Source organism: Lutra lutra, chromosome 15 (assembly GCF_902655055.1).
Source record: "Lutra lutra chromosome 15, mLutLut1.2, whole genome shotgun sequence".
Taxonomy (NCBI): domain Eukaryota; kingdom Metazoa; phylum Chordata; class Mammalia; order Carnivora; family Mustelidae; genus Lutra; species Lutra lutra.
In genome coordinates, this window is record NC_062292.1 from 33,705,708 (window position 1) to 33,730,833 (window position 25,126).

The following is a 25,126-nucleotide window of genomic DNA, read 5'->3' on the forward strand; positions in this document are numbered from 1 at the left end:
ACATATAAAAATCTACCTTATTTTTACATAGTGATCTTGCATTAATCAAATTTACTGAACTCCCTTGTTCTATTAATTTGTTTATAAAGTCTCTTGGATTTTCTATGTAGATAATCAACATCAGCTATAAATAATATTAGCATTATCCATTTATTTTTGAATTTCTCTGTTGTGGCTTACTACTGGCTAAACTGTCCAATATGATGCTGAATAGCAACATTCATGCTTCTAATATTTCACCATTTAGTAGTTTCTTATTTTTGACAGATACCATTTTTAGGTTACAGAAGTTTCTTTGTATTCTTAGTGTAAGAGCTATTATTATAGGGTGCTTGGGTGGCTCAGTTGGTTAAGCGACTCCCTTCAGCTCAGGTCATGATCCCAGAGTCCTGGGATCGAGTCCTGCATCAGGCTCCTAGCTCTGCAGGGAGTCTGCTTCTCCCTCTGACCTTCTCCCCTCTTCATGCTCTCTCTCACTCTCTCTCTCTCTCAAATAAGTAAATACATAAAATCTTTAAAAAAAATAAAACGTTTTTTTTAAAAAAGAGCTAATATTATAAATGAATGATAAATTTTATCAAATGCTTCTGTTGAGATGCTCACATGATCAACATAGTATACCTTTTGAATAGACTCTAATGCAACATTCTTGTAATGATTCAGTTTGTCATACGTTTGTATGTTTTCCTCAAACCATTGCAGGATTTGTTTTGCTAATTCTTATATCCATGTTCCTAAGTTAGATCAGCATATATTTCCCTCTCTCAGACTGTATTACTCTGGATTACTATCAAGGTTATATTCCAGTCTTATGAAGTAATTTGGGATAATGTTCCATTTCTTTTAGTCTCTAGAACAGTTTTCATAAGGTTGGGTCATTTTTTCTTTGAAGACTGAATGACAAGTTGCCTAAAAAAAAAAAAAACCACTTGCGATTAATTAATTAGTCAATTAAAATTTACTATCAGTTTAAATTCTATTTTTCTCTGAAATTGTCCATTTCATCTACAACTTCAAATTTACTATCAAGAAGTCATTAAATAAAAAAAAAATAAGAAGAAGTCATTAAAGCTTTTAGGATTTTTGAAAGCTCACTTATAAGTGCAATTATACCCCTTTTACAACGCTAACATTATTTACTTGTGGTTTCTATATTGTGTTTTTAATTAGTGATACTAGAGATCTAACTATTTCATAAGACTTTGCAAAGCAGTGGCATTTTGGTTCTGTTTATCTTTATTGTATCTTTGCTTCTATTTGATTAATTTTTTGTTATCTTTAGTCTTTCCTTCTTTCTACTTACTCTGAGCTTATGAGAAGATAGTTCTAACTTCTTACCCTGAATGCCTGTGTCATAAATTTCGTTCTCTTCTAACATAAGCATATAGGATACTGACTTTTTTTTTTAATGGTTACAAATTCTTTGTACCACTCCCATTAAGAACCTCCTCCTTTTGAACCTAAGCAGGCTTGCAAGTGCTTGTGCCAATACAGCAGAGCAGAAGTAATACCATGTGCCTCCTTCTAAGGGTAGATTAATAAGTCACACAGTATCTATCTTATGTTAGAATACTGGCCACCATATGAGAAGTCTATGGCTGTGAATCTACAGCTCTAGTTTTACTTCTTGGTTAAAAAAAAAAACAACAAAACAGCTTTATTGTCGTACCATTCACCAAATATTCCATCCTTTAAAGTGTAATTCAGTGGTTTTTAGTATATTCACAGAGATGTGTGACCATTACCACGGTCTCATTTCAGAGCATTTTCATCATCCCAAAAAGAAACTTTGTACCCATCAGCAGCCACTCTCCATTCCCTCTTTCCCCCAGCTCCTGAAAAGCACTAATCTACAGATTTGCTGGTTCTGGACATTTCATAGAAATAGAACCATACATTATGTGGCCTTTTAGGTCTTCCTTCTTTCACTAAAGGCAACGTTTTCACAGTTTCTCCATATTGTATCTCGTATCAATACCTCATTCCTTTTTATTGCTGACTAATACTCCATTGTGTGGATAGACCACATTTTGTTTATTCAGCCATCACTTCATGGGCATTTAGGTTTTCTCCACTTTGGTTATTATGAATAGTAATGCTATGACTATTACAATACAGGCTTTTGTGTGAACATAAGTTTTCAATTTTCTTGGTTATATACCTAGGAATAAAACTTCTGGGTCATATGGTAACTCTATGTTTCACTTGCTGAGGAAATGGCAAGCTGTTTTGCAAAGTGGCTGCAGCACTTTATGACCCCACCAGTAATGTGTGAGGTTCCAGTTTCTCCACTTCTTCATCAACACTGGTTATTGTCCCTTTTATTTTAGCCATCCTAGTGCGAGTGGGATGTTATCTCAAGATGGTTTGGATTTGTCCTTCCCTGATGAGCCTCCATATTTTTTAACTCTGAGGGTTCCCTAACTTTTCTCTGGGCTTAAAAATACATTGAGGGGCACCTGGGTGGCTCAATGAGTTAAAGCCTCTGCCTTTGGCTCAGGTCATGATCCCAGGGTCCTGGGATCGAGCCCCGCATCGGGCTCTCTGCTCTGCGGAGAGCCTGCTTCCTCCTCTCTCTCTGCCTGCCTCTCTGCCTGCTTGTGATCTCTGTCTCAAATAAATAAATAAAATCTAAAAAAAAAAAAAAATTGAAAGGTATATGTGCTAATATTTTCTCCAGTGTTGTTAGGTGTTTTAGTGCAGAAAATTTTATATTATCTAGTTTAAATCATTACTGAAAAAAGAAATCTTCACCATCATTACATTTAGAATTGTATTTGCATAGAGAGAGTACTATAAATGCCTCCTAAGTGGTAAACAGCGAATACAATTATTCAAAATTAATTCAGCTAAATCCAATTCACTCATTCATTAATTCAAACATTTATTAAATATCTACCATATGTCCTATGTAATTCTCAACACTGGCAATACTGCGGTAAACAAATCCACCAAAGCTCCGACCCAATTAGATCTTATATTTGATGGAGGGGCATAGAGTTCTTCTGCAAAACAGTAATTAACTATATAAGTGATAAGTGCCAATTAAGATAGACGTTTCTAAATGGATAGGATGATAGCATTAAGATTAAAGAATAGAAGGAGCTACTTTAGCTATGGTCAGTAGGAAATGTGTGATTGAGAAAGTAACACTTGGAATGAGTCCTAAAGGATTAGTTGAATCAGTCATTCCAAGAGCTGCTAGGGGAGAGTATTACAGGCAGAGAAAATAGCCTGTAATAAAATCTTTAGCCAGAAACAAGCCTGGACATTTAATGAAGAAAAATAAAACCAATGTGGCTGAGGCATAGTGAGTAAAAGATAGTATGCATAAAACAAAAAGCATGAAGTGGGCAGGGCTCAAGCCATGTAAGTGTGTCAGGCTGAGTAATGGCCTCTCAAAGACGTCATGTCCCAATCCCCAGAGCCAGTATGTATCACCCGAAATGGCAAGAGGGATTTTGCATATTTTGTTGTGTTAAGGATCTTGAGATGGCAAGATTACAGCGGATTATCCTACTAGTAGGCCTGATGTAATCCCCAGAGTTCTTAGAAGAGGGAGGGAGGCAGTCAGAATGAGTAGGAGAAAAAAACAAACAGAACATCAGAAGCAGAGTTTGTGGAGTGACAGGCTTTGAAGATGGGAGGAAAGGACCACAAGCCACAGAACACAGGTGGCCTCTAGATGGAAAAGATAAGGAAGCAGAGCCTCCCCTCCAACGTCCTGAAGAAAAGCTTGAACTTAAGCCCAGTGAAACGGACTTTGGACTTCTGGTCTCCAGAACTATAAGAGAATAAGCTTGTGTTGTTTTAAGCCAGCAAAGCTGTGGTCATTTATTACCACAGCCGTAGTAAACGAATACAGAGTTTAGTAACTGAAAGTGGGGAGCTGCTGTAACAGATACCTAACATAGGGAAGTGGCTTTGCAATTAGGTACTGGGGAGAAATCTGAAGAATTCTGGGGAGCATGACAGAAGAAGCCTAAAGTGCCTTGAGAAATATTTATTGCCTTTTAGGAGAAACATAGGTATTAATGATTCTGCTAGTCAGGACTGAGGGAGAAAAATGAAACACGTGGTAGGAAAAAAACCTTATATAGGTCTTAGATTTACAAGACCTAAACAGGCAAAGGGATCACTGTGGAAACAGAAACTTAAAGGTGCTGCTGGTGAGACGTCAGAAAGAAAGGAAGAGCAGGAAGCTGGAAACTCGAGAAAGGAGATCCTTGTGACCCAGTGGCAGGGGGCCTGGCTAAACTATGTCCTACAGTTATATGGAAATTACAGTGAACTTGGATATTTAGCTAAGGAGATTTCCAAGCAATCTGCTGAAAGGGTGGCTGGGTTTATTCATGCTGTTTTTAGTAAACCTTGGGAGGAAACAGATAAATCAAGGGAAAAACTTTTAAGTAAAAAGGCAGGAGGACTTCATGATTTGGAAAATTTTCAGCCTATCCAGATTGTGAATTACGCTAAAATTAGGGATTCAACGTAAAGAAAGCAGGCTCTGGAGCCAAAGGTATAGCTAGACAACTTTTTGTCAGTGTCTCAAACTGAACACAACTCAGTGACACAGAGAGTTCTCTGAAGGGATTAAACCTACTACTCTTGGGTCTTTCCCACCCTCATCTGAGCAAAAGCCAAAGAAAGAGGTGGAATAACCCAGGAAAGACCTGTGGAGAAGCACCTTGTCTACCGGAACAAATCCTGATGACATACAGAAAAGACTCACGGGGTTTCTGAGAATATTATATATAAACCCTGCCAGCTGGAACTGAAAGGGTCAAGAAGACGAAATACAAGAAGACTGATGGACTACCAAAATCCTAGAGGCAGAAAAGTGGTGCAAACACACACTACCTTTCATGAAAAAGGAAAGATGACTCCAAGGGTGGAGTCTTAAACCCAGAGGGTTGGAGCTTCAGACCTCAGGGTCAAGAGCTAGACAATGTGATTCCCAGACCTTGAAACCGAGAGCTTTTTCCCAGTTTCAAATTTTAAAATCGCTAAGTACCAGTGACTCCTTTCTTCCTTCCATTTCCTCCCTTTTGGGGTGGAAAAGTCTCTGTTATCCCATGCCTCCTCCATCACTGTATCTGGAAAGCAGGTAATTTGTTTTCTAGTTTCACAGGTCTAGAGATAGGAAAGGAATTTTGACCCATGATGGGTCATACCCAGAGTTTCACCCACACCTAATATAAATGATTTTAGATGAGGAGTAGATGATATTTAGATGATGTTTTGGACTTGGAGTTGATGCTACAATGTAAGGCTTTATAGACCAGGGTAAGGCTTTTTGATTTTATTCCAGGTATAATGGGAATTCACAGGAGTGGACATATATTTAAAATCTGATACACATTTAATGCATGTAAACCTGATTCATATTTTGAAAGATCACTGGATTTAAAAAAAAAAAAAGGCTCACTGGTACATATTAAAGGAGAGAATTGTGGAAGTAGGGAAACTAGTTAGAAAATTATTAGAGTTGTGTAGGCAAGAGAAGACAGGAATGCAGGCTACAAGGATAACAGCAGGATGGAAAAAAGAGGATGGCTTCAAAATCTATTTTGAAGGTAGACGTGGCAGAACCGGTTAATATATTAAATGGAAAGACAGAAGGAGTGAAATAACAGTTACTCTTAAGGTCGGACTTGAGAAACTGGATAGACTGGGCTTTTTATTAGCGGAGACGGGGAAGACTGAGGAAGGTACAGGCTCATGTGAGAAAACCAAGACTTGCATTTTAGACATGCCAAGTTGTTTGCGGGAGACATCCAGATAAAAAGATTAAGTAAATACAGGATAGAAGAACAGGCAGCTCGAGGACAGCTCAGAGCTGGATTTACAAATTTGTGTGGCATTTAAGAGAGAACTGAATAAAACCAAACAGAGGGAAAAGATGGAAAAATGAAGCAAGTCCAGCACCAAACTCTGATACATTCCAGTATTTGAGTTCTGACAGAAGAGAGAAGCCAGGAAAGGAGAAAGAGAAGGAACAGCCAAACAGGTAAAAAGAAGCCGGATATGTCGTCAGAGATGCCATTTTACCAGAATCCCTGATACTAATTACAATTATTTGGCTTCATATAACCTTCAAATGCTCTCAGCTATCAAAGTCCAGCTTACCATGCAAAAGCTTTAGCTTTGAGCATTAATTTTGAAATATTTAAATACTTATGGAACATCAATCCCCTAGAAGAGGACACTGAACTAAATGCTGAGGGCACACACAAAGATTCAGAAATTTTCCACGAGACGGCTACAGTATGATCATTTTTTAAAATTTTAATCACACATTTAAAATTCTACAGAAAAGCAGAAAGAAGTGAAAAGGCTGGACTAATAGAAATCTGGGCAAAGCATTATCTGTGAACTACCTGGACTGGAATTAAGACAGCAATACAGAACAACAAGAAGACCCATACTAAAAAGGTGTGTTCAGATCATCACTGATCCCTGTCTATACTATTTTCTCTGCTGTAGCTTTATGTTCCCATCGTAGCCACAAAAGAGCCTCTGCACATTTACTGTCTTCCATTCTAGCAGTCTCTGCTCTTGTCTTCTCATTCACCTAACCACAGCTTTCACAACTTTTGATTCCAAGTGATTTGTACAGTGTCTTCTATCCCACCAAATAAATTCTGTGTTTTAAAAAGTTTTGGTGGGAAAAGCTAATAACTGTAAAATTATTTAAAACATTTTTAGTAATTCCAGATTAACATATTATAGAAGTTTTAAAAATGTTTACATCAAGGAAAAAAACAATGTATACATCTGTCCCCCCCATATTAGATAAGAAGAACAATTGACAATGATTATAGCATGAAAATCATAATAAAAAATTTGAGATTTTGGGAAATGGACCTCAATTTTCTCCTCTATGTTGCCAGAGGAAAGGTATATAAACAACACTTTAATCAAGGAAGCAGGGTGTTTTTAAATGTACAGCCGTCACACGTAGTGACATATAAACTGTAATATGACCATGTTATTAATGGTCACACAAATTCACCGTAGAAGGATCAGAAATTTTTTCAACTCTAAAGCAGCTGAAGCTTTTCAGACCTGCTGAAGACTTAACTGAATATATGCTGACATTTCCCTGGCCCACCAACAGGTATCACAAATACGATGCTGCCTCAAACCTCCTTAGGGTGAAATAGTGGGGACAGAATTGCTGCTCGCTGGCCGCTCAGGAGGACCAAGTCAGTTTTCAAGAGAGATGCAAGAAAAACAAAGTCTCCCAAGTTTAAAAAGAGAAAAGAGTACTAAATTTATGAAGATTTCCTCCCCTGACCTCCCCAGACGTATCTTTTCCTTTCTTCACACCATTTCACCGATTTCTCGTTACTCGTGAATGTGGGGACTCCCAAGGTTCTCCTGATTATTGCAAATCTAGAGAAGATCTGATTCCTTGCCTCCCACCTAATAACTGAATTACCTTTCCTGGGGCCACCTTGTTGAACCACCCGGTTGCCAGGTGGCTCCTTCTAAGGAAGCATAGACAGTTGTTGGTGTCAAAGGATGCTGTGGTCTTTGGACATGGTCCCGATCTGAATTTCAACCAATTCCTCACATCTCTCTGATGGGGTACAGTAATAGAACAGAAGTCAATGGGAGATCAGCATGCACTCAGATTCCAGATTCTGAAAGGGAACAAAAATCAAACCCTCCATTCTGTGCCTCTTCACCATGTCTAATAACCAATATGCTAGAAACCAGGCTTTATCAGCCCAACAAAACTAAATATAAAGTAACAACTCTCAGTAACCACATAATAAACAATACATACTTTATGGATACTTAAGTCTATAATACAAATAAGAAATATTAGTACTTATTACATTTTATTCTAAGTGCAAATTACCTGCCATCTTACTAAAATTTAACATATGATGTGAAATATTCGTTTTGTATCAAAATATCCATGCAGAGCACTGACTTACCTTTTCGAATACAAATAAGTTCATGTACTCCACAGGTTCTTTCTCCACCTGTTAAAAAGATTTGTTAGAAGTTAAAAAAGAGGAAATAATGTGAGTTTGACTATTATAAAGAACTGTTTTAAATTAGCTTTTACCGGGGTGCCTGGGTGGCTCAGTGGTTAAAGCCTCTGCCTTCGGCTCAGGTCATGATCCCAGGGTCCTGGGATCGAGTCCCACATTGGGCTCTCTGCTCAGCAGGGAGCCTGCCTCCTCTTCCTCTCTCTCTCTCTCTCTCTGCCTGCCTCTCTGCCTACTTGTGATCTGTCTGTCAAATAAATTTTAAAAAAAAAATCTTTTAAAAAAAAAATAAATAAATAAATAAATTAGCTTTTACCAATGATCTCAGGAGAAAGAGTTTCCTAATCTTCCTTAAGTTCAACTATATGATAACTTGCTGTCCAGAATTTCCTTGAACCCATAAACTAAGATCTTATAAAGTCTCGGAATAAAGACTTCATCCAAGCCAAGCCTGTTATTTTAATGGCAATCTTCTCAAGAGCAGATATCATACCACCATTTCCTAAGGACCTCTTCAAATCATCTAGAAGGAACCACTGCAGGAGAGAAGCCACTTTTGTATCTGAGGTTTAATATACACAGGTAAGTTAATATGGAAAGGTCAACCCTGTAAAGGCCCTATTTATATTTTATCACATATATACTCATATGGTATAAAATGAAATGTAATCTTTTCCCTGGGTAGCTAAAGAATACCCACTCTTGGGGCGCCTGGGTGCCTCAGTTGTTAAGCGTCTGCCTTTGGCTCAGCTCATGATTCCAGGGTCCTGGGATTGAGCTCCACACTGGGCTCTCTGTTTAGTGGAAACCCTGCTTCTCCCTCTTCCACACCCCCTGCTTGTGTTCCCTCTCTCAATGTCTCTTTCTCTGTCAAATTATAAAATCTTTAAAAAAGAAAAAAAGAATATCCACTCTTATAAATCTGTAAAAAAACACTTTATAAATAGGATGATAAAAACAAATTTAACCACAATGACAAAAATTACTCTATCATAAAAGAAAAAAGTAAATAAAAATAATACTAGTCTCTATACAAATAGGCATTTCCTTCACTCTGAAACATAATGCCACTGTTTTATATGAATGCAAACTAAATGAAACTCTGTAGTGTTCTATATATGCATGACCTTATAATTACGCTGTGAATTATGTTTAAACTTTGCATAATAGAAATATTAAATAATTTAATCTTACTCATTACAGGTTATGAACAGTTATGAACAGTTAAGTGTATATCTTATAACACTTATAAAAAATAGAAATAGCTTATAGCTGTAACATGAGAGGTAAAAGCCATGATATCCACTTAAAAAAGTAGGTCATCTGAGAAGCAAGCTAAAAAACTATAAAACAGTATTTCTATCACTAAAGTAGGTTAGATCTGTATTCCAACTTGGTTGTAACAATGCCAGGTTTGTGATTATTATCAACACAACAAACTAATCACTGGTTATCAGGAAGATAGACTTAGCAAGAAGAAATACCTAACCTAAAACGATGATTATGAAATAACCATCATTCAGCAAACCTCCGTGTAAATGTACTGAGACCTTACTAACTGGAATATTACCAATGGGCAACCACTGATCACTTGCTGAAGGGCAAGAATGAGCTACAACTATACACTATATAGCTTTAATACTGAGAAGAACCTAATAAACAAAGCTGTCATCATCAAGACAGCATGGTACTGGCACAAAAACAGACACATAGATCAATGGAACAGAATAGAGAGCCCAGAAATGGACCCTCAACTCTATGGTCAACTCATCTTCGACAAAGCAGGAAAGAATGTCCAATGGAACAAAGACAGCCTCTTCAATAAATGGTGTTGGGAAAATTGGACAGCCACATGCAGAAAAATGAAATTGGATCATTTCCTTACACCACACACGAAAATAGACTCAAAATGGATGAAGGATCTCAATGTGAGAAAGGAATCCATCAAAATCCTCGAGGAGAACACAGGCAGCAACCTCTTCGACGTCAGCCGCAGCAACATCTTCCTAGGAACATCACCAAAGGCAAGGGAAGCAAGGGCAAAAATGAACTTTGGGGATTTTATCAAGATCAAAAGCTTTTGCACAGCAAAGGAAACAGTTAAAAAAACCAAAAGACAACTGACAGAATGGGAGAAGATATTTGCAAATGACATATCGGATAAAGGGCTAGTGTCCAAAATCTATAAAGAACTTAGCAAACTCAACACCCAAAGAACAAATAATCCAATCAAGAAATGGGCAGAGGACATGAACAGACATTTCTGCAAAGAAGACATCCAGATGGCCAACAGACACATGAAAAAGTGCTCCATATCACTCGGCATCAGGGAAATACAAATCAAAACCACCATGAGATATCACCTCACACCAGTCAGAATGGCTAAAATTAACAAGTCAGGAAATGACAGATGCTGGCGAGGATGCGGAGAAAGGGGAACCCTCCTACACTGTTGGTGGGAATGCAAGCTGGTGCAACCACTCTGGAAAACAGCATGGAGGTTCCTCAAAATGTTGAAAATAGAACTACCCTATGACCCTGCAATTGCACTGCTGGGTATTTACCCTAAAGATACAAACATAGTGATCCGAAGGGGCACGTGCACCCGAATGTTTATAGCAGCAATGTCTACAATAGCCAAACTATGGAAAGAACCTAGATGTCCATCTATAGACGAATGGATAAAGAAGATGTGGTATATATACACAATGGAATACTATGCAGCCATCAAAAGAAATGAAATCTTGCCATTTGCGACGACGTGGATGGAACTAGAGGGTATCATGCTTAGCGAAATAAGTCAATCGGAGAAAGACAACTATCATATGATCTCCCTGATATGAGGGAGAGGAGATGCAACATGGGGGGTCGAGGGGGTAGGAGAAGAGTAAATGAAACAAGATGGGATTGGGAGGGAGACAAACCATAAGTGACTCTTAATCTCACAAAACAAACTGAGGGTTAATGGGGGGAGGGGGTTGGGAGAGGGGGTGGGGTTATGGATATCGGGGAGGGTATGTGCTATGGTGAGTGTTGTGAAGTGTGTAAACCTGGCGATTCGCAGACCTGTACCCCTGGGGATAAAAATATATGTTTATAAAGCTGTAAAAAAAAAAAAAAAAAAGAAAGAATGAAAGGATGAATCCCCAAGTTTTGTAGCAACATGGACGGGACTGGAAGAGATTATGCTGAGTGAAATAAGTCAAGCAGAGAGAGTCAATTATCATATGGTTTCACTTATTTGTGGAGCATAACAAATAGCATGGAGGACAAGGGGAGATGGAGAGGAGAAGGGAGTTGAGGGAAATTGGAAGGGGAGGTGAACCATGAGAGACTATGGACTCTGAAAAACGATCTGAGAATTTTGAAGGGGTGGGGGGTGGGAGGTTGGGGGCACCAGGTGGTGGGTATTGTAGAGGGCACGGATTGCATGGAGCACTGGGTGTGGTGCAAAAATAATGAATACTGTTATGCTGAAAAAAAAATAAAAAAATTAAAGTAAAAAAGAAGAACCTAATAAAAAACCAGAAAGAGGAAATTTACCAGATTACAGAAGAAACTATTTTCAAGAAATTTGGAAGAATCATAAAATTAACAATAACATAACTATAACATACACTAATGCCATCACTGATGTTTTCAGAGGCCACATAAAAATATTTCTTATATGGTCTTTAAGGCCTATTCTCCAGAAGATAACACTTGTAGTATAACGCAGTTTGCCTCATGTACTTAATTTATGTTAGTAAGACTGTACTTTTTAAAGCCTGTAATTAAATCTAGACTTTCCCTATATTTAATGTAAGTTGGTTAGGTCTTGGCATACACTAATAATCTTAAATATAAGTGCACGGTTTTTTGCAGGCTTAGTATTAATAGTAACAATAAAAATATTATATAAGATTTTTCTCAAAACTACAAAATGACCATGAAAGCTAACTCCCACTTTTTTTTTTTTTAAGATTTTATTTATTTATTTGAGAGAGAGACAGTGAGAGAGAGCATGAGCTAGGAGAAGGTCAGAGAGAGAAGCAGACTCCCCGTGGAGCTGGGAGCCCGATGCGGGACTCGATCCCGGGACTCCAGGATCATGACCTGAGCCGAAGGCAGTCGTCCAACCAACTGAGCCACCCAGGCATCCCCTAACTCCCACTTTTAAAAGTATTCAATTTATCTATATCAAATGAAAGAACTTCATAAATAAAAAGCTAAGTCAAGGAATTACTATATTTTTAAATTTATAGAGTCAATTTATAATTGTCAAATTTGTCAAAGTACGCACAAAAATCACATAACTAGAAAAAAAGAGATCGAGCTCTACTCTTCCTAGCATCTGTTAGCAAAATTCTAACCAAGTGAGATTCTGATGATGTACGTGGAAATCATGAACAATCACGATCATTACTGAAATGAAAAGGAATATTAAGGATAAATAAATGCCAGGCAGTGACATCCGGGGGGCTCAGTTGGTTAAAAGTCTGCCTTTGGCTCAGGTCATGATCCCAGGGTCCTAAGATCAAGTCCCACATTGGGCTCCCTGCTCAGCAGGGAGCCTGATTCTCCCTCTCCCTCTGCCTCCCACTCTGCCTGCTTGTGCCCACTCTCTGTCAAATAAATAAATAAAATCTTAAAAAAATAAATGCCAGGCAATAAAATGAAATTTAGGAAAAAAACCTTCCTTTTAAAAGTACAAAAAAAAAAACACAGAAAGTTAAATAAACTTTATTACTGGACATTGAAATCAATATTCCTTTTGTCCTCAATCCTTTCAGAGACCAGTTAAGAGTGTTAAGGAAAAAATATGCATTCTATATGTTAAATGTATAGGTTTTAATGAATATGTTTGGGAGTCAAAAGGCTTAAATAATTTTTCAATCAGAGATACAGTGAACTTTGTACAAACTTCATGCCTTGTTCTAAAATCTCTAAAAATAAGTCTGAAAAGTTTCCAAATGAGTCAAATTTGTAAACAAAAGGCAAGTCATGGTAGGCATATCCTGACTTAGAAATGGTGGCAATTCAGAAAATGGCTTACTGATTTTAAGAGTATAATGCACAGGGGAATTATTATTTTTTAAAATTTCAGCTTTATTGAGGTATAGCTGAACATATAAAATTGTAAGATATTTAAAGCGCACACTGTGATAGTTTGATATAAGTATATAACAAATATGCAAATCAAATGCATAGAAAAATGATTATTGATCATTTTTATTGAGTTAGAATTGTCTTGAACACTGTGTAAGTTTAAGGTATACACGTTGATTTGATATTTATATATCTCGATATGATTACCACCATAGCCTTAGCTAACACCTCTACGGCATCACATAATTATCATTTCTTGTGTGTGATGTCACAATTAAGATCCAGTCTCTTAGCAACTTCTAAGTTGATAACATAGTATCGTTGTCTATAACCACTGAACTGCGCATTAGCTTGCCAGGACTTACTTATCTACGGGTTGCAAGTTTTCACTCTTAACATTTTCCCAATTCCCCCAGATCCCCCAGACCCTGGTAATCACCATTCCACTCTCTGTTTTTACAAGTTCAGCTTTTTTTAGATTCCACATTTAAGTGATACCATATACTGTCACTCATGTCTGACTTATTTCACTTAGCATAATGCCCTCAAAGTTCATCCATGTTGTCACAAATGGCAGGAATTCCATCTTTTTAGGGTTGAATAATATTCCATTGTATATACATATACCACCTTTCTACCCATTCCTCCGCTGACGGACACTTGGCTTGCGTCTTGGCTGTTGTGAATAACACTGCAATAAACATGGAAGCACAGATATCTCTTCAATATATTTTTTTCATTTCTTTTAGCTATGTACCCAGCTGGGGGACTGCTGCATCTTATGGTGTTCTATTTTTAATTTTTTAAGAAACCACCATACTGGTTTCCACAGTAGCTGAACCAATTTAGGGGAATGATTATTTAAAGTAATAAATTAGTCAGTCTCTTTAGAAAGAGCGAAGTCTTCTACTAAAATGAATAATCATCCTCAAATGAACACTTATATAAATACAATTTTTCACACATCAAATTTACTGCAAACATATTAACACTAATGAAAACTTGGGAGACCATAAGAGAATGACAGAATATAAAAAGCAATCAGAAGTCGGAAATAAAGTTGTTTAGTTCATTAGAATAAACAAACTGAGGCACTAAACACTAAGTTGCCCAGGATCACTAGTTTATTGTCAGAAAAAATAATTAGGACCCTAGGGCTGTTATAGTAAGGAATTTAAAAATAGACTTTTCTTCATTTTATGAAAAAAGTAAAAATTATAAAATAGTTTTCTAATCCTTTAAGGTAATTTAAATAAAAGTCAGTTTCTCAAAACTATTCTTAGAGATAATACCAGCCTTGCTCTTGAAATAATCATCTCAGTAACATGGAAATGAGAAATAGAAAATGACAAGCTTAGTCACAGTTACCATCTTTTCCCTCAGGCAAACCCATGTAGGAGCATAATGTAAACCAGCAGAATCTTCTACAATTGGCGTTAAGTACACAGTTTAAGAGGAAATAAATGTGTGTGGGCACACGCAGACATGCTACGAATGTGTGCATGTGTGTATGGATGCACATGACCGAGAGTGTACCTGGGAAACAGGACTTTCTTTTTAAGCAGGGGTTGAGGGGGGTTGGTCATAGGGATTTATAACGTATGTACTTTTCCATATGCCTACAAAAGGAAATGGCCAGTGTTGTTACAGTCCCAACAAAATATGCCCAATTATACAAAAATGGAATAAAACCTAAAGACTTAGTTTATTTAAAATGGAACTAGGAGTCCTTTTTAAAATTGACTTTATTTTTTCTACCATGTAAATTTTGACCAATAAATGAAATCACTACAATTTACAGGCTCTATTAATTTCTTCTCAAACACCACAAGGCTACTTTAAAAATACCTTAAATTTGGGGCACGTGGGTAGCTCAGTGGGTTAAGCGCCCAACTCATGACTTCGGTTCAGGTCATGATCTCAGGGCTATGGGATCAAGCTCTGCTTCAGGGTCCTAGCTCTGTGGGGAGTCTGTTTCCCTCAGTCTTGTCTGTCTGTCTCTCTCTCTTCCCCTTCCCCCCACTCATACTCTGTCTCTCTAAAAAAATAAATAAATCTTAAAAAAAAAAAAACCTTAAATTCTACCTTATCTAAAGATGTCACTGAAACATATGCATTAAAGTGGTCAAAAATTAAATTGTGTCACTTATACTTATAACTCTGTTATAGTTAATTCTTAAGCAGACATCTATGCTATAATAGGCATGAATAGTAAATGTTTCCTATTAATGTTGCCAACTCTCCTCCCACAATCAATTTAACCCATTTAGACCACAGTCACTAATCTCTAGATACCTTTCAGTTTTGACCCTAATTAAGTCATTCAAGGAATAATCTCAATTTTTTAAAAAGATTTTTATTTATTTATTTGACAGAGATCAAAGGTAAGCAGAGAGGCAGGCAGAGAGAGAGGAAGGGAAGCAGCCTCCCAGCTCAGCAGGGAGCCCAACGTGGGGATTCTGGGATCATGACTTAAGCAGAATGCAGAGGCTTTAACCCACTGAGCCACCCAGACACCCTGGAATAATCTCTGAAAGCAGAGTGTTATGGAAAGATCATGGTTTCTGAACTGAGCCAGTCTTCAATTCTTTTTAGGATTTTATTTACTTATTTGAGAGAGAGAGAGAGCAAGGGCATCAATGGGGTAAGGGTACAGACGTATATAGGGAGAGGGACAAGCAAACTTCCTGCTGAGCAGGACCTTGAGATCATAACCTGAGCTGAAATCAGATGGTTAACCAACTGAGCCACCCAGGCGCCCCCAAGCTTCAATTTTAAAGACAGTATCACCTAGTATTTTCTTTGTGAAACTTGTACTTAGAAGAAAAAAGAAAAGTAGCTCAATTCACTTGAGTAGTAATAATAGTAACCCCAGATGGAAAATAGCTTTCATTTTAGTATACCTGTTTCAGGGATTAAAAGTAGCCAGCCACTTTGGAAAACAATGTGGAGATTCCTTAAGAAATTAAAAATAGAGCTACCCTATGACCCTGCAATTGCATTACTGGGTATTTACCCCAAAGATACAGATGTAGTTAAAAGAAGGGCCATCTGTACCCCAATGTTCGTAGTAGCAATGGCCACAGTTGCCAGACTGTGGAAAGAGCCAAGATGTCCTTCAACGGACGAATGGATAAGGAAAATATGTCCATATATCCTATGGAGTATTATGCCTCCATCAGAAAGGATGAATACCCAACTTTTGTATCAACATGAACAGGACTGGAAGAGATTATGCTGAGTGAAATAAATAAACAGAGAGTCAATTATCATATGGTTTCACTTACTTGTGGAGCATAAGGAATAACACAGAGGACATGGGGAGATGGAGAGAAGTGAGTTGGGGGAAATCGGAGGGGGAGATGAACCATGAGAGACTGTGGACTCTGAGAAACAAACTGAGGGTTTTGGAGGGGAGAGGGGGTGGACGGTTGGGTGAGCCTGGTAGTGGATATTAAGGAGGGCACGTACTGCATGGAGCACTGGGTGTGGTGCATAAACAATGAATTCCGGAACACTGAAAAGAAATTAAAAAATAAATAAATAAAAATTAAAAAAAAGAAAAGCAGCTGCTGGAATGGGGGTGGAAGGCAATGTCGAGAGGAATGCTAAAACCAAGTCCACATGGGGTAGGGAAGAGATATGGAAAAGATACTTTAACAAAACAGATGTCTGCTGTAGTCAAGAGAAGAAGCTTCGCCATGCATCTGCTCTCCATGACTAAGATGATGGATAGATGATGCCTGGCCCATGATGAGCACCCAAAAAATGTTAATTCCCTTTGCATTCCTCACAAGTAGACATGAAATTCAAAGAAAACTTGGACTTATGCCTAGAGACAGAAAAGATTGTGTATGTTTTCTTCTCTTCTACAGTATTACTTGTCAGTTAATTTCAAACACTCTCCTATGAAAATATTCCTAAATAAAAGTCAATCTTCTTATAGTCCTCAATTTGTGCTCTTTTTGAATTTTTCTTTTTCTAAGTTTTTTTTTTTTGTTTTTTTGTTTTGTTTTGTTTTGTTTTTATGTATTTGAGAGGGAGAGAGAGCATGAACAGGGGGGCAGAAGGAGAGGGAGAAGTAGACTCCCTGTTGAGCAGGAATCCCAATGCGGAGCTTGATCCCAGGACTCTGGGACATGACCTGAGCTGAAAGGCCAACATTTAACTGACTGAGCCACCAAGGTGCCCCTTTTGAGAATTTTTCTTAAAAAAAAAAAAAAAAAAAAAAAATCTTTTAGGCCTCCAGTCACCTGGGAGTTAACTTTCCAAATTAGAATTCCTTTACTTTTTAGTTGTTGCTGTGTAATTACTAGAGTTAATCTGAATAAGTCCTTTCTGTACTTACTCTTACAAGCTCATTTTATGTATACTATGCCTATACAATAGCCTGAATTTTGAGAAACATACTTGCCACCACTCTGGCATCACACAGAATAACCAATTATATCTCTTTTCATAACAATATCTTAGAGTACTTTATAATCTGCAAACCATGTGCTAAACACGGTATTAGCTTTTGATCCATATAAATTCCTATGAATTTATTCAACAACTTTTTCCAAAAGGTGCAAATTTTATCTTATAAAAGTAAACTTACTGTTCATAAACATAATCCATTTCCCTTCTTCTGAGCAACTTTTAATTTGGTTTTTGAGTTAATTATGTTTTGGACTGTTTAGAAGCTCATTAAGATAATACCCTAAAACTCTGAATAAATATATGCTCATAAAAAGGTATTCTACTTAATTTAATTTTCTAGTTAAATGAGAACACCTTTTGTTTTGACTGCTGCACCAGATAATTTGTTAAAGCTATTAATATGCATTATTACATTAGTAAGTTCAGAATACTGAAGATAATTTTTCATTAAAATACTGTCTCCTGATGATTCAGAATATTACTGTGAATATCAATTCTACTACAGCTCTAAAGTGTGAAAGAAAATGTTCTGAATGCACATATGAATCCTAGAAGTTTGTTTTTAAATAAATTCCTGATGAGAGTTTACTGTATTGTCACTATTTCCTCCTTAAAAAAGGTAAATCAAGGATCCCAAATTGTTAGGTTTCAGATAAGATTTTACTGCACAGACATACCAAATATACATATAATTACCTTACTCAAAAGTTTCAAATGTTTTAATGATAGCAGTTTGTTCGATCCGAGGTTTTCCCTGTGCAGGCCCTTTCATGTTAGGTATAAACGAGGCAGGATTGAGGAGAGGGGGGAAAGAATGAAGTCAGCTAAATGGAAATCAAATCCAGGAAGACACTCTACTACGCTACTACACATATGCTATGGACAAACATTATAATCACTTTAAAGAAAGCAATAATGCAAACAGCATTACTCAACAAAGAAATAAGTCAACATGCGGTTCTCTTGCTTTTTACAATGGCAGGCATTGTCACATTCTAATATTACCTAAAACAACAAAAACCGAAATGTTTCTTAGTTCAAATGTTTCTCTACTGTTCCCTCCTTTCTCCTAATTTTGTTTAGCGAATTAGGAGATGACCCAAAAGTAGATAAAGTCCTCCAAAGTACTTACAGAGGGGTCTCTGAACAAATATACTGCTTACCTAACTTTGTGCAAAATCTCTGCAAAGCGTTAGAAATTTTATTCCTGCTGAAAGTCAAAATGTCCTTTTTAGGGATATTATGGGTTGAACTGAACTGTAAATCCTCAAAAAAAAAAAAAAAAGTGTTCAATGAATCGCCTCTGTCTACCACAGACTGTGGACAGGCCAGCCTTTCTCATCCTATCATCCTCCCTTACGTCCCAATGATCTCTTTCCAACAGTAACAGGGAAAGCAGGAAAGGAGTGTGATGTTCTCCCTCAGCACTAGGAATGGGATAAGTTTGCACTGGGTTTTTAATTCAATATTTCAAAAGTCCAAATTCTGCCTTGGAAATCTTAGAGTCCCAAGTCTTCAAGAGCACCTCAGAACTGTACTGATTAAAAAAATACGTATGTGGAAGTATGTGATAAATTACAAAATGCCTTTATGAATAAAAATATGTACACACACGTATTTACACACACATTCCTTCTAATATAGTCTTCTTTTACAACTTTAAAAAAATACTACTCAGAGAGATTAAATAGTCAAATATACAGCACAATAACAATAAAGGTGGATTCTTTTTACTTCAGCAAGAAAGTTTTGCAAAGAGTGTTCTGATGTTCTTACGGAAGGGTCAGAAAGACACAGACTGAATCAAGGAAAAGCACAGAGCAGATCATTAAAGATCTCTATCCTGAGGATTTAAATGCTAGTTTTGCATTTTACAAAGAAAACTAGCAAGAATTCAGAAAATGGGTTGGAAGGAACCCTAAAACTAGTGCTAACAAAACAAGATTACCTTAGAAAACTAATATAAGCCTATTAATGAGAGGGAAAAAACTTAAGTGGAAGCCCTAAGCATCATTGAGATGCAGACTTGGCAGGACTTACTGATCAACAAGGGGGAGTGCGTTTAAGACAGGGCTGATTTCCAGATTTCTAGCTCAGATACCTGGTTATTTAAAAATACCACTCACTAAATCTGCATGGAGTGGGGAGTACAGAAACTGGATTTGGTGGCTGGGGTGACAACTTCAGTTTGTGACACTCTGAATGTCCCAACCTAAATACTTTGGATTTCTGTGGAACATACAAGATATCTAGCTACTGTCTGAAAATTACGAAAATTCTGTGTACTTATATTCGTAGTGCACTTTTATTTTTTTCCAGTTTTTATTTAAATTTCAGTTTGTTAACATAAAGTGTAATATTAGTTTTGGGTATATAATACAGCGATTCAACACTTCCATACAACACTTGGTTCTCATTATAAGTGTTAATAGCACACATTTGGGGGTCTAGGGTGGCTCAGTCGGTTGAGTGTCTGACTCTGGATTTTGGCTCAGGCCATGGTCTCAGGGTTGTGAGATTGAGCCCCTGAGTCAGGCTCTGTGCTTGGCAGGGATTCCACTTGAGATCTTCTCTCTCCCTCTGACCACCGCCCCCCATGTGTGCGCACACTCTTTCCCTCTCTCTAAAATAATAAATCTTTTTTAAAAAATACTGCATTTTTAATTTATTGGCTCCAGAAAGCAGAACTGAGGTGAGCAGATAGATAGAAGTTACTGAATGGAAGGTTTTTGGTCAAATATACCTGGGGAATGGATGCAATCAATGTAGCTAATGTAGAGAATTCCATTATAACAATTCAAAAAATATTTGTTGGGCACATACTATATTTAGATACTGCACAAAATATAAGGAGTAAAAAAATAAAACATTACTCTCCAGGAATTGACAGGGAAGACAAATTACAAACAAGCGATTATAAGATTACTCAACGTGTGCAATAACAGCAGTATGTAAAGAGGATGAGAACAGGGTTAAGAATGGAAACACAAAGAACATTAGGCAATGTAGATGAAAAGAAGACTAAGAAGTAGGTAATCAAGAGAGGAGGAGAAAATTTCAAAAACAAAACAAAAGAAAACAAGAAATGGTTAACAATGTCTGATTGATGGAGGCCAACATTAAAAGAGTTAATACACTGGATGTCAACTATAGGTCTTGACAGGCTTGGTAGAGCAATGATTCCCAACCTGGTTATCATTGGACCTCTAGGGTACTCTGTAAACTACTCAATATTCCAAAATGCTTTCTCAAAATTGTAACTTAACCTAAGATAGGCTAACTTCTTCAGCTCTAACTGGAATTAGATTAGATCAATGTGATAACACGACCATCTTATATTTGTCTGAAGTCCTGATTAGCAGTTACCTGTCTGATTAAAGGAGGAAACGAACGATTACTTTTATGTAAAATATGGGTTTTACATAGAGGAGGAAATAAAAGTAACCCTTAGTACTTAAAAATCTAAACTCAGGGGGTAAAATGTTGGGCTACAGCTGATGAGAACATGCCTAACAGATACAAATGATTTGCTCTGATTGATCTGCTATGCAAGGGATTGAAGACACCTGATTTTAAAGTAGTCCAGCTGGAAGAGATTCCATGGTTTTGGTTGATTTCAACTTCATCTTGAGCCAACATGCAGTTCCAAAAAGGCTATGTTACTCGACAATACATTTGGAATGAAATGGCTCACTACCATATTTCAAACTTTAAAACATACAACTACACACCATCCAGAGGAAGAATTGGATATTTTGTCTACAACAGAAAATGTTCAAGCACCGTCTTCAAATGGTAGAAGGGATGTCATACACACAGGGAAGAGTGGACTTCTAATTTATTGCTCCAGAAGGCAGACCCAGGATAAGTAGATAGAAGTTACTGAATGGCAGATTTTCACTGAATTCATATGCCATTGAATGTTTTTATACAAAAGATGATTCATCTTTTGTTGTTCACACTATATTATAATTGAACGGCTAAAATTATCGGTCTCCCCTACTAGAACATGTGCGCCTTGAGGGAAGGAGTATGGTCTTAGGCATCATTATGGTCCCACAGAATTGCACAGAACACTAAATACAGCTAGTGCTTAATAAGGCTGCTGAACTAACAGGGGAAAGGGGCTGAATGCTTTATGAGCCACTTCACTGGGAAGAAGTTTGAATGCGATGCCCCCTTGGGCCCCTAAAATTCTAAGATATGCCTAGTACTAAGTCCTCATCCAGAGCTCATTTCACTTCATAACACAGCCAGGGAATGGTATGTATAAAGAATGGGCTCTGATATGTGAAAAACAGCACAGTTAGATTAACCTGATCCAATATCTTTATCTGAAATGCTAATATTAACTTTAGTCTCTTTACCAAACTAGAAAACATATAATACAACTTCTTTTTATTAATGAAAACTTCAACGAATGCTTGCGTTATTGATGTGAATATCTGAAACACAGAAGAATCTCTAGAATATGAGAAAATTTCAAAAATCTTGTTCTTTAAACGTGTAAGTAGTAGTAGGCAGAGCAAAAAGCCATCAGTTGACATAAATAAATGATCACATATCATCAGCAGGGCCACGGGCTGACATAATGACATAAATGATCCCATTTAACTGCGCGGGGCAGAGAGGGAGGAGAGGACTGAGAAAAAGAGAAAAAAAAATGAAAAATATTTCAAGAAATTAAAAGTTACAGGGCTAGATCCAGATGCTATCTGGCTAATTCTTCCTCACTTTCTGCATAAACTTTTTAGCTTTACCACATCATGAAGAAATACTACAACAAATCGGTTGTAGAAATAAAATACAAAACATTAATCAGTGGATATGGTTTCTGTATTTTTAACCTCTAGTTAAAAGCACAGTAAGGAAGAGAGTTTGAAAGTACCACTATGGATAACAGGAATATCAAAGATTATAAGTAGATCTTGCTCCCAAGTGCTTTCCACCAGGTTAGCTAAAGCAGTTATCTGAAATGTGTCTGAATGTGTGTCTTGCATATAACAGGTAATCAATCCCTTAAGGTAACAAAATAAAAATAAACACACAGCTCAAGTTATTTTGAAGACCACACCATCTGACAAAAAGGACCCCCAGAGATACATGCTACTGGTGATTAGCCAGTCATCAAGAGGGGAAGTCCTCTTTAAAGTTTTACTTAGGAGGAAGACACATAAAATTTAAGCTAATGATGATATACCAGAGGTACGAGATGATGTGAATCTGTACACACGTGCGCCCATACAGGTAAATATTACAAACTACTTTCACTGAGTTAAGCTAAGAGTCTCACAGGGGCTGGAAGATGCTGCAGTCTTTCACATAAATATCCTAGACGTGTGATGTTAATTTTCACAATATCCTCCTTAAAAACAAAGCAAAATATAGATACTTCATCCCAGATAGATGTTTTTGGCACAAGAGGAAAATACACTCTGATGCCAACTACCTTCTCTGGCTGGGCAGTAAATACTAAGCTACTTCTTGAAAATACTGAGTATTGTTGACACTATAACATTCTAAGTGTGCGTTTGTTATTTCAGATGTATCTACTTCTCTTAGGGGGAAAAAAAAAAAAGCAGTTTTGAGTGCTGGGCGGGGGGAGGGACGCTTGAGGAAATTAACCTCATCTCAAATTTCCTGGCCCCCTACAACAGCAAACAGAAGGGTAAGGACGGAGAGTGCAACCCAGCGTCAGCTCCAGAGAAGGGACTAAGAAGGGTTACGACTGGGACAGCAAAACTGGACTCCCAGTTTGGTAGCAAGGGGGGTACCGCGGGAGCAGAGGTGCGGGGAAGGGAGCTCAGAGGAGAGGGAACGCCCCGCAGTCCCTAAGTCCCCCGGCCCGTCCCGCGGGCTTCGCAGGGCCGCACCGGAGCTGCACTCGGTGCCGCCAGGCACGGCACCTGTCAGGCGGACCGGCTCCTCCCCGCGCCGGGGCAAGGGCTGAGGCCGACAGTACCGCCGGGGCGGGAGCGAGCGAGCCGGCGGAGCCGCGGCGCCGCTCCGCCCACCCGTCTCCCGAGACGCGGTCGAGACCCCTGCGCCTCCGCCGCCCGCTCCCCGCCCGCAGGCGAGTGCCCCACTCGCGCCACGGCCTCCTGGGCGCCTGGGAACCTGGCTCTCTGGGCGTTCCCCCTCCTCCCACACCGCGGCCGGCCTCCACTTACCTTCAATCGCCATGATGTGCTCGCCATGGACCGCACCAACTGGATGGCGGGGGCGGCGAGCGGGCGTGCGGGCGGAGGACGCGCCGAGTCCGCCAGCCAGAGGGGCGGGGCCGGCCCCGCAAACGCCCGGTTGCGCGGCCCGGAGGGGAGCCGAGGGCGGGGCGGGCTGGGGCGGGGCGGAGGAGGGGTCCCCCGTGCGCCCGACTGCTGGCCGCGGAAGAAATGGAACCTTCCCCGGCCGCCGCCGCTGTCGCCAGCACGTGACGCCGCCCCGCCCCCACCTCGCCACCCCCACAGAGCCTCGCGCCGGGATTCAAAACAGGTGCCCAGTCCGGGGAGCCGGGGTACCGGCGATTGAGAGAGGGCGCACTGAGCATGTGCGGGCGGCTCTGACCTGCTCGGCCGGGGCTTCCCGGGGCCCTGGACTACGGCGGAGGCGTCCGCTCCTCGGGTGCTGGCAGCATCCGTAGTCGACGAAGGAGGCGAGTAGTGGAAAAGATGTGGTCAGGACCATGGACAGGTCTCCTCGCTTGAAGACTGGGTTCAGGGATTCCCACTCAGTGACTCCTTATTTCGGTGATCTGAAGGTCTGTTTAGGTTTTGTTTTGCTTTGCCTGAGTCAGCCAAGTATTCGCCTCAAATCTCTCTGTGTGGTGAAGAGATAGCTAGTTGGCAAAAACCAAACAGGAGAAAGGCATCCTAAGGACAGCAGCTTCCGTTTCTCTCTCTTAGTCTCTGTCTCGCTCTCCCTCCCTCACTCTCACTTTCTCTCTCTAGGGGGGCATATCTTTGGCACTATACATATTTTACCTACATCTCATAGATATCTATGGTAAACACATAAATGTTTGTGCACACATTCACACAAATTCCTGACAAAACTTGTCACCACCCTGAGCTTAGTTTTCCCCCTTGGAAATGTGAGTTGTATCTACCCATTATGAACACACATTTGAGGCTATACAAAAGTAGGGACCAGACATGTTTTGACAGATTTTAAATTTGTGAACCTGTGGGTGTCATGAATAGTCACAGGCCACCTTGGAACACAGCAACAACTGGCCCCTTGATTTTGACTGAGGTACCTGAAACACTCAACCATTTACCCAACTCACAACTTCTTTGGTAACTCTGAGGATCCGGATAATCACCAACACTGAGGAACGGGAGTTAGTGATTCTACCATGCAGATAAAATGCTAACTCCTAGTGCATGCTAGGTCCCCTAGCTATATTGGGGATGACACAAAGAAGACAAGATTTTGCACTTATGTAAGTGAGGTTGGACTGTAAATCTAGAGCAGAAACTGTCTTCCATTGCTTTTATATAATCTCTCCCTCAGTCACAGCTTATGTTCAATAGACATTCATTCTTTATCATTTTCATTAGTTCAGTGAATATCTATTGAACCAGGCACTGTGCTAAAAGCTGGTTACAGCA

At 38.9% G+C, this 25,126-nt stretch overlaps 1 protein-coding gene across 2 annotated transcripts in view; it reads right to left on the reverse strand.

Moving 5' to 3' along the window:
* Positions 1–24,087, reverse strand: part of SYT14 (synaptotagmin 14) — a 193,206-nt gene extending 169,119 nt beyond the window's left edge. The window contains exons 1-2 of one of the 2 annotated variants that reach the window (XM_047705248.1): positions 23,687–24,087; positions 7,950–7,997 (exon numbers count right to left, since the gene is read on the reverse strand). In XM_047705248.1, coding sequence (XP_047561204.1) covers positions 7,950–7,997; positions 23,687–23,699 — 61 coding nt within the window. In that variant the 5' untranslated portion in view covers positions 23,700–24,087. The remainder of the gene's footprint in view (positions 1–7,949; positions 7,998–23,686) is intronic. The other variant, XM_047705249.1, reaches the window with a different exon arrangement.
* Between the last annotated feature and the right edge of the window lie 1,039 nt (positions 24,088–25,126).